Source organism: Notolabrus celidotus, chromosome 17 (assembly GCF_009762535.1).
Source record: "Notolabrus celidotus isolate fNotCel1 chromosome 17, fNotCel1.pri, whole genome shotgun sequence".
NCBI classification, from domain to species: Eukaryota; Metazoa; Chordata; class Actinopteri; order Labriformes; family Labridae; genus Notolabrus; species Notolabrus celidotus.
In genome coordinates, this window is record NC_048288.1 from 1,781,605 (window position 1) to 1,791,604 (window position 10,000).

Below are 10,000 nucleotides of genomic sequence, written 5' to 3' on the forward strand. Positions count from 1 at the left end.
AAAGGAAGTTTTTCCTCTCCACTGTAACTAGCTAGATACTGTGAGGTACAATGCTCATGGTGGATTAAGGTGGGGTCAGACTGAGTCTTATCCTGTCTTGGTGTTGGGTCTCTGTTCATAATTTGACATAGAGTGGTCTAGACCTGCTCTGTTTGTAAAAGAGTCTTGAGATAATGTTTGTTGTGATTTGGTGTGATATAAATAAAGATTGATTGATTGTTGAAACCAGCCCAATATTTAATGTGATCAGTACGTGAGGCAGCATGTGATGTAGTGATAGTGGTTGGATGATAGAGGGGTGTGAGCTCGTGCTGTACGTCCAGTTTTATGACAATGTGTCAGTTGTATGTTTGTAGTTCATTAAACTGCAGACAGTTTCTCTCCATGGTCGTTCACTGACTGTATTTTTAATGTGGTAATTAGCCGAGCATCCACATCAAGAGATACGTTTAAAACAGAATCCACTCACAGTTTGATCACATTTAGCTGACCCACTGATTTGCATTAACAGCTGAGCTCTGCTAACGCTGCTGTCTGCCGGCCACTGAGAGCAAAATGATTTTAATGATTTAGAGAGGAGGAGGAGGAGGGGGAGGAGGAGGCAGAGCAGAGGTCTGCTGATAAAAAGGCCTTGCATAATTGGAGCCCATGCACAGAAACATAAAAGCCTGTCACATAATATCAGACCTTCCTGCTGCTGAGGCGCAGAGCCACAACGTCGCACACTCTCTGGGTAAAGGGCAGAGCTGAACCATTCACGGTGTAAACACGGCTGGAATGTTTTGGACAACAGAAGGAGGGAAAATGCAAACAAACCAGATCGTAAACCGCACTAACTGGTTCTGGGAACGAGGCTCAGGCACGGATCAGGCACGTGGCTTTGGAGAGTGCTGCAGATATTTCCTGCTCCTCTGTGGATGTTCTGTGTTTCCCCCAAGGACCTAATGCACCTCTCACAGGCTGTGGGTGCTGCTGTCCTCATGCTACACCGAAGGGTTGTAAAATAATGAGAGCAGGAAAAAGGAGTCCCAGTAATGGTCTGTGGATGAGCTCACAGATTCACCGTACTGAACTAGAGTCTGCCTTTACTCCTCTACTGAAGGGACCCAGTATTTATTGATCAGAGCTGATCAGAGGCCCTGTGCTTCCTGCTCAGCAGACTGCCAGCTCAGCACAGCACAACTGGAGAAAAGAATCATGACAGCAAAAACCACTTCCCTAGTTCAGCCCGTCTCTGCTGGTCTCTGCGCGTCCTTCTGGGTATAAAGCAGCACATGAAGTCAGTGGACTCATGATGTTTACGAGACTGTCCCTGCTAAGTGACTCTCTCACAGACTTCATGTATTCTCAGCTTGCTGCAGTGTTGGGGGTGGATTAGCGGCACGCTGCCCTCATGCCGCGGGTCTGGAGGGCTGGGTGTGGTTCCCACATCAGCAAACACACACAGGCCTCAGAGCAGCCACAGTGGAAAACCGAGCAGCCGGCGTGTTCCAGTGTGAGCTCTGAAACTGGATTACTTGTACTCCAATGATCCTCCACGTCAGTATTTATGTGCTGAATTCATTACACTGTCGTCTTTATATAGATGCATGTAGGACGCACGGCTGTTAGCTGCTTTCATTAAAACATGTGCAGTTAGCCAGCGCTGCTAATGTTCTAATTAAAGATGTCTTTGATTGAGCAGCTCTACACATGACCTGGATTCATGTTTTCTTTTCAGGTTTTAAACACTGGAGACATGGATTGTGTAATTATAGGTGTCAGAAACACGTAGGAACAAAGGTTTGAGATTTAAAGGTGTGGCAGGAGGTTTAGATCCTCAGGCTGAGCAGAGGGTCTGTCACTCTGTGGAGAGAACACCGTCAACACTCAGGACACACATCAGGTTGTGTTTGTTATCTCTGTTACTGTTATTATAATCTGGTTGTGGTTCTTCCTCGCCGAGGTGTCTGAGGAAACTGTAACCTTTGAAACCTCTCAGTAATCTGAGGAGTGTCTGTGAGGGTGTGATAAGGCCGACACAGTGACGCAGGTCAACTCAGATTTATGAATGGGTACCTGAGTGTTACTGAACCTCACGTCTCAGCCTTCTCACCGTGGTGAAAGAAAGTCAAGCCAACAACTTTGAAGAGTTTAAAAAAAAACTCCAGTTATCAGGCCCCTCCCCTTTGGAATCATGTACCAGTCAGGGTCCTGGAGGCAGACACCCTCTCTACTTTTAAGATTAGGCTTGAAACGGGGCGCTGGTGGCCTAGCCGTCTAAGCGCCCCACGTACAGAGGCTACAGTCCTCGTCGCAGGGGTCGCCGGTTCGATTCCCGGCCGGTCGACCATTTCCTGCATGTCTTCCCCCACTCTTTACTCCCCGCATTTCCTGTCTCTCTTCAACTGTCCTATCAAATAAAGGCAAAAAAGGCCAAAAATATATATATATATAAAAAAATTTTTTAAAAGAGTAGGCTTCAAACTTTCCTTTTTGATAAAGCTTATAGTTAGAGCTGGATCGGGCTTGGACGAGCTCTTAGTTATGCTGCTATAGGCTTAGACTGCCACACTGGGATTCTATCTCATCCCCTCATCACTTACTTTAACTCTCCCTGTCCCATTAAAGTTACTAACCATAGACCTTTCTGGAGTCCCTGAGCTCCCTTGTCTCGTAGGTTCCTCTGAGCTGCAGTAGACGTTAAAAATGTTTAAAAAAAGAACATTAAAACAGTTAAATAGAATCATGCAGGGTGACTGAAGTTAACAGACAGTTTTACAACACATGAGCAAATTTCAGAGTCTAATAACAGAAACATTTCGGTACCAAAACACCTGCTGAGATTATAGTTCAGCTTCTCTCTGCTGTCTGCATGTCAGAGCTGTGCAGGGTCGGGCTGAAACACACACAGATACTCCAGCCACCACACGCCACTGTTGACTACACTGTACATCAACTACCTTGTAGTAAAAGTAGTATGGGAGGTAGAGCCTTCGGTTATCAGGCCCCTCTCCTTTGGAACCATGTACCAGTCAGGGTCCGGGAGGCAGACACCCTCTCTACTTTTAAGAGTTCAAACTTTCCTTTTTGATAAAGCTTGTAGTTAGAGCTGGATCAGGCTTGGACCAGCTCTTAGTTATGCTGCTTTAGGCTTAGACTGCCATGGGAACTGGCACACTGACACACTGGGATCCTATCTCACCCCCATCCCCCCAACCCCTTCATCACTTACTTTAACTCTGCCTGTCCCATTAAAGTTACTAACCATAGACCTTTCTGGAGTCCCTGAGCTCCCTTGTCTCGTAGGTTCCTCTGAGCTGCCGTAGACGTCCTCCTGCTGTGGACGTTCCAGACTCCAGCTGATACGGACATGCTGGACTCCAGCGGCAACAGCTACTACTACTTGTCTCATCACTATCACCGCTCCCTCTCTCTCTTATTCTCCTCTATCCCTCTTTCCAGACCCAACTCGGTCGAGGCAGATGGCTGTCTAACATGAGTCTGGTTCTGCTCAAGGTTTCTGCCTGTTAAAGGAAGTTTTTCCTCTCCACTGTAACTAGCTAAATACTGTGAGGTGCAATGCTCATGGTGGATTAAGGTGGGGTCAGACTGAGTCTTATCCTGTCTTGGTGTTGGGTCTCTGTTCATAATTTAACATAGAGTGGTCTAGACCTGCTCTGTTTGTAAAAGCGTCTTGAGATAACATTTGTTGTGATTTGGCAATATATAAATAAAGATTGATTTAAATTGATGAGGCGGGCCCCCTTTATTACCCACAATGCAGCGTGATGTCTAGCACTTTGGTCACAGATTCTTGAGGGTGGTGTGACTGAAGCATGTGGCCTCCAGCTGAGCAGAGGAGAGGGATACAGAGGTCACCGCTTCAACATCACAGACACGTAGAGGTTTTATGTGGATTTGTTTTAAAATGTGTAGTCTTCTTCTTCACCAGCTGAAAACCAGGAGTCAGATCATCAACACCAAACAGCTTCATTCAACAGGTTCCACATCTCCTGTAGTACTCAGGACTTCGGAGGAGAAATGATGATATCATATTTACACACTGGTGCTTCCTGTGAGCAGCTGCATCTGATGTTTCCACAGTGTTATGTATGAAAGTAGCTCTCCACTGAATCCCCTCATTGGATCATATTAACCTCTGTGTTGCACCAGCTCTTCTTTAACAGTCTGTAAGAGGAGTTTTCCTCTACTGTCCTGACATCAGTGTTTACAAAAAGTATGTCTCTGTCCACTTCAAACTGATCTCAGATGGACCCTTTAATAAATTCCCCTTCCTGCAGGAGCATCCTTTGCTCAATGAGCTATAACTGAACAATCCCTACTGATCAAATCCAACCTGCAATCACATGGACTCAGGAGCTGGTGAACCATGATCACATCCATTCAGACCATCAGAGAGGAGGGTCATGATCCCAGTGTGTAAGACAACTTCAAACCCATACTCACACAGGTCCAGCTCCTTAATCCCATCACATCTAAAGGCTGTAAACAAAGCTGGATGTGACCACTGGAACATTTTGTTTCTGAAAGGTCAAATAAAAGCTGCATCTGAGTTCGCTCTGCTTTACAAAGCTGAATATCTTTACCTACTAAAGCAACGTATGTGTTGGCTAATATCAATGTGGAAATATGGACATCCGCCTTACATGAGGAAAAACCAAGCGGCAACCTCCGGTCTCAAAATATGAAGCCCATGTGGAAGTGTTGTAAACTGCAGTTCATCAAGTGTCCACTAGAGGGTGGCTGCAGAAACACCAGAAACCACATACACACCCATTCAAAGAGACAATCTTTACAGCAGAAATAAACATGTTTACAGCCTGGTTCAAAAAACAGTTTAGGTCTGGATAGCTAATTTCTCTATTGGCACACACTGTACGAGGGGTGGATTTATTTATAACGCAACGGTTCAGAAGATATTACAATTACAAGTTTTTGCCCATTTAAGGACATGACTGACTTGACTAACAGGTGGGAACACATGGTTGTTGGCTAGGAGGCTCAAACCCCGTCTCTTTACAATGGCGGAAACACGTTTGGTTTGTGTTTTTAATAACACCGCCCCATGCCCCACACCCCTGACGTAAGCGGTTCGCGATTCTAGATCAGCAAAGAGTTGGAGCCGGTTCACTCGTGTTGAAAGACGAAAAAACGGTTCTCAATTGAGCTCAGTCTCTGAACCGGCCCTGAAACTGCCTCGGTCAAAAAGGGGTATCTGTGGTCCAGACTAACTCTAACAACACTGTGGATGAAACAACAGCCACACACTGATTCAACTCTTTACACCAGTCTCAAATGTAAGTACTACACACAGTCAACATGTACATTTTTCACAGCAACGCCTAATCTAAAAAATAAGGGCTGCTCAAAGCCACCAGAGTAATCCCAGTCCACCTTAAAGGTGCAGTATGTGCAGCTGTATTTATATGAGCAGCCCGCTGCAGAGAGGAAGGCTGCATGCTCAGCAGGAACCCCTGAGGATTAAATAGAAACACTCTTTTCAGCACATTAAGACCCTGAGACCATACATCACCAGGAAGAAGTCCAAACTGAGAGCTTTACCTCGGTCACTATGTTGTTCCTCAGTCCCTCCGTCACGTTGTAGTCCCAGCCGGCCTGGCAGTCCACCACAGGTGAGTGGCTCCCGTTCACATACTGCTTACACTGAGACAAGCCCCCGCTGTCCCCCGGCCTCTCCCCCTTTTCCCAAGGTAGAGAAGCGTTCAGGACCTCAGGAGACGGCAAGGGCCCGGGCAGGTGACAGTGGTGGGGCGAGGAGAGGGTGATGAGGGGGTCCGAGGAGAGCAGGAAGGCCAGGAAGAGGTTGGGAAGGATGGAGAGAGCAATCAGCACCCTCTGCTTCTTCCTGCCCAAAGCCAGCACCATCACCTCCCCTGTGGGTGGCAGTGAGGGTGGGGCGGGCAGGGAGGACGAGGAGGGTGCTGGGGAGGATGGCACGGGTGAGGAAGGGAGGGATGGAGGTGGAGCAGGGCACGGGGAAGGGGAAACCAGGGGGGGAGAGTCTGGGGATGTCATTATAACAGGTGCGAGGCGGTGGTGGTGATGGTCTGGACCAAGAGAGAGGGAGGAGGAGCCGAAGAGATCTGTGGAAGAAAAGAGAAAAACATCAAGACCAAGAAGTGACATTAGAGATGTGGTTCAAAGCAGACGAGCTGAGAGTACGAGGAGGAAAAGAACTGATGATCAATGAGTCTGGAGTCCTTTTAGCTTCTGCAGACCAGCAGCCTGTTGCACCAGCTGTGTGTAAGTTCAAACGTAGCCTAGTTTGAATGTCATTTCTCATTTAGGATGAGTTTACTCTCTACTAATGTTTAGGCCATTGCACCAGTTGAGATAGTTCCAACGTCAGCCTAAGTCACAACTTGATTCTTACACTTAGCTCCTAGTAGGTGTGAAGTCCTCCGTAGAGTACCGGTTGACATGGTGGGTCATTTGGAACGGTGGGATGATTTGGAGGATGAGGAGATACAGAAGGTTCTCCCTGCTATAACTTTGGCAACGTGATATATGTAAGAGATTTAGGGGTGACCCCAAATAGTGGAATATTGGACGATTCGTTCTAACGAGCCTTAGTCGACTGCCAATCTCATAGTCGAATATTTGCATATGAAACGTGGATCATTCCATTCAAACCATGGGGGTGCTCAATGTCTAATTTTACATTATTTTCCTGTTTCCTGTAAAAACAGTGTCTCATATCCTACTTTGATATAAATATAGACTTATTGAATGTAACTCTGAGAACAGCTCTTGAAGTGTTAAATCTCCTTAAAGTGGTAATTAAATCTCCCCTGGTAATTAAAGGTGGACTCTCCCATTTAGCGGGACCTGTGGAGCAGACGTACCTCAGCTGGTCTTTAAATCTTTTGACGTTCATAGCAGCTCAAAATGTCAGAAATAAAACTTCAGTTGATCCTAAAAAACTAGTGATGAAGATGAGGAGCAGCTTCATGAAGAGGGCTGTGAGATCAAGGATTACCGGACCACACAAAAACTGTACGGGGCCAAAAGAACCAGGAGGGATACCCAAAGCTGTCTGAAGCCTCAAAAACAATCCACAGCATCCCATCCACCTCCACACCATCAGAGAGGATATTCTCAAAGACAGGATTTACAGTCAACAGAGCAAGGAGCGCACTTCTGCCCGTACACACGATGGTTTTCATCACGTACAGTTTGAAAAGACTCAAGCGGACAAAGACGCGATGAAAGACTGTTTTAAAAGGTTCTGTTAAGAGATTTAAAAACCCTTTAGCTGGTTCAGGTTTGATTTTGAATATTATACAAATGTTTAGCCTTAAGTTGGACAAACTACCCTCCACAGTGCTGCTCTCCTCTGTGTGAACGCTGTTTAAATATCTCCTGATTCCTTATTCTATAGTGGAGCGTTGTTCCATGTTTAACAGATGGTGGCCTTATTTGAGTTTTCTCTCCTTCATCACCTCGTTGTTTTTGCAATATAGATTTAAAAAATCTAAGTTTTATACTTATAATATTCTGTTGTCCCTTTTACTTTAAAGGTGACATATCACGCTTTTTTCATCAATATATATTGGTCTAAGAGGTCCTCAAAACATGTCTTTAAAGTTTATGCTCAAAAAAACACTTTGAAATCAGATTTTGGTCTGCCTGAAAAACCCTCTTCTTGAGTCCTCCTCAGAACACTCTGTTTTCTCTCTGACCACGCCCCCTCAGGAAGTGGATGTGCCTCGGCTGTCCAGCATGTTGATCTAATGTTTACATGTTGGCTGAATATACACGGCTGCTCACAGATCACGTTACTTCAACCCTCTGAATCTGATCCAGAATCTGATCCTGACGGAGAGGCGCCTGCAGCAGGACCTTTCTGAACCATTGGTCACAGATTTAGTGTTTCTTGTTGTTTTATTTATCAGTATGTAGACGTGTGTCTTGGTACACAGCTACGAACATGTAGCTATGTGGCTATGCTAACTAGCGCTAGCACTTATTCATGATAAATAAAAATCATCCACTAGATCTTCAAATCTGCAGACGTGGGGAGTAAAACCGACCTCTGCCAGAAAGGCAGCTGGACCTTTCTGAAGGATTGGTCACAGATTTAGTGTTTCTTGTTGTTTTATTTATCAGTATGTAGATGTGTGTCTTGGTACACAGCTACAGCTATGAACATATAGCTATGTGGCTATGCTAATTAGCGCTAGCACTTATCCATGACAAATAAAAATCATCCACTAGATCTTCAAATCTGCAGACGTGGGGAGTAAAACCGACCTTTGTGTTTATTAAGACAGCCTACAACTAGCATGCCTCCCTCCTAAGCTCCTTGTTAGCACACATTTGTGCAGGTAATGAAAAACGGGGGCGGGATTCAGTATTATTTTATACAGTCTATGGGCTGAACAAGCTCCGAGCTCTGACTCCATGACAGACCGGATATTGTTGTGACGTAACAAAAACACGGAAGTCTGAAACGGCTGGTTTCACACACATTTACAGAAAGGTGGAGAAATCAGAACAGGGGCAGAATGGATTTTTTTCATTCTCGGGGGGTTTGTAGACATGCCAGGGACACATATTTCTGGTAGAGAACCATTAAAAAGTCAATTTTGCATGATATGTCACCTTTAAGCTACGAGTCTCTTAATTGTAAATGGTTATGTGTAATATTGTCATGAGGTCACCATCATGCAGACTTTGGGTCAATAAGGAAAAACAACACACATTCCACTACTCGTCGACTATGGGCAAAATCTGATGAATCAGATTCGACTAAGCAAATCCTTAGTCGGGCTCACCCTTAGAGAGATTACATCTTTTGGAAAAATATGTTGACCAAAATTTGCACTCCTGATTATTAACATGTGTTGTAGTTGATAATTTTACCACTCAATGTCACTGTTATTATACACACTGTAGATTAAGGATGTAGGCTATAGTTATTACCTTAAGCTTTAAGCTTGTACAGCACTTTGGCCAACTGTGATTGTTTTTTAAACCTGCTATATAAATAAAGTTGATTTGACTTACTTTAGTTTGTTTCAGCTGTTGGTCAGTTCTGAGAAGATTAGGCGAGAAAGATAACAATGCATCAAAATTGGTGCTTTCCTCTGATTGGCTGCTGGAAGTGTAAACGTCATATCTGAGACAATGTTTTGGTTAGTTTGGATGTTACTGTCTACTAGTTAAGATGAACCTTACGTCTCTGTGGTGAAACCAAACAATGACACAACTTAAGTTACAAACTAACTCATTTCAACGTCTGCAGCCTGTTGTACCAGCTGTGTATAAGTTGTGTCCTAAGTTAGGGTGTAAAGTCCTCACTAAACCACACGTTGAAACTAGTTAGTTTGTAACTTCAGTTGTGTCATTGTTTGATTGCACCACAGAGACGTAAGGTTCATCTTAACTAGTAGACCGTAACGTCCAAACTAAACAAAACATTGTCTCAGATATGACGTTTACACTTCCAGCAGCCAATCAGAGGAAAGCATAGTAACATAGTAACTGTATAAATAACTCAGAGCTGACCAACAGGGGAAACAAACTTCTGTTACTGTTGCAGAACAACAACAGGAGGTATGTAAGTCTTAATAAAGTGTCATAGTAAGGTGATAACTAAAGCCTAAAGCCTTAATCTACAGTGTATGTATAATAACAGTGACATTGAGGGGTGAAATTATCAACTACAACATCCATTAATACTCAGGACTCCAAATCTTGGTCATCATATCTTTCCAAAGGATGTAATCTCTCACAGACAACGCATTGCCGAAGTACTCTATCTGGGTGAACCCTCTGTATCTCCTCATCCTCCAAATCATCCCACCTTCACACCTACTAGGAGCCAAGTGTAAGAATCAAGTTGTAACTGAATGAGAAGTTACGTTTAAACTAGGCCATCTCTGAACTTACACACAGCTGGTGCAACAGGCTGCAGGGTTGGAGTGTTGTGTTCACACGCTCACAGTCACACCGTCACCTGTGCATCACCTGA

General features: G+C 44.6%; 1 protein-coding gene across 1 annotated transcript in view; it reads right to left on the reverse strand.

Annotated features, from left to right (window-relative positions):
- slc22a17 (solute carrier family 22 member 17) overlaps window positions 1-10,000 on the reverse strand; it is a 34,721-nt gene that overhangs the window by 22,386 nt on the left and 2,335 nt on the right. Inside the window, exon 2 of the mRNA XM_034706760.1 lies at window positions 5,566-6,107. Within this exon, the coding sequence (XP_034562651.1) occupies window positions 5,566-6,039 (474 nt within the window). The 5' untranslated portion in view covers window positions 6,040-6,107. The remainder of the gene's footprint in view (window positions 1-5,565; window positions 6,108-10,000) is intronic.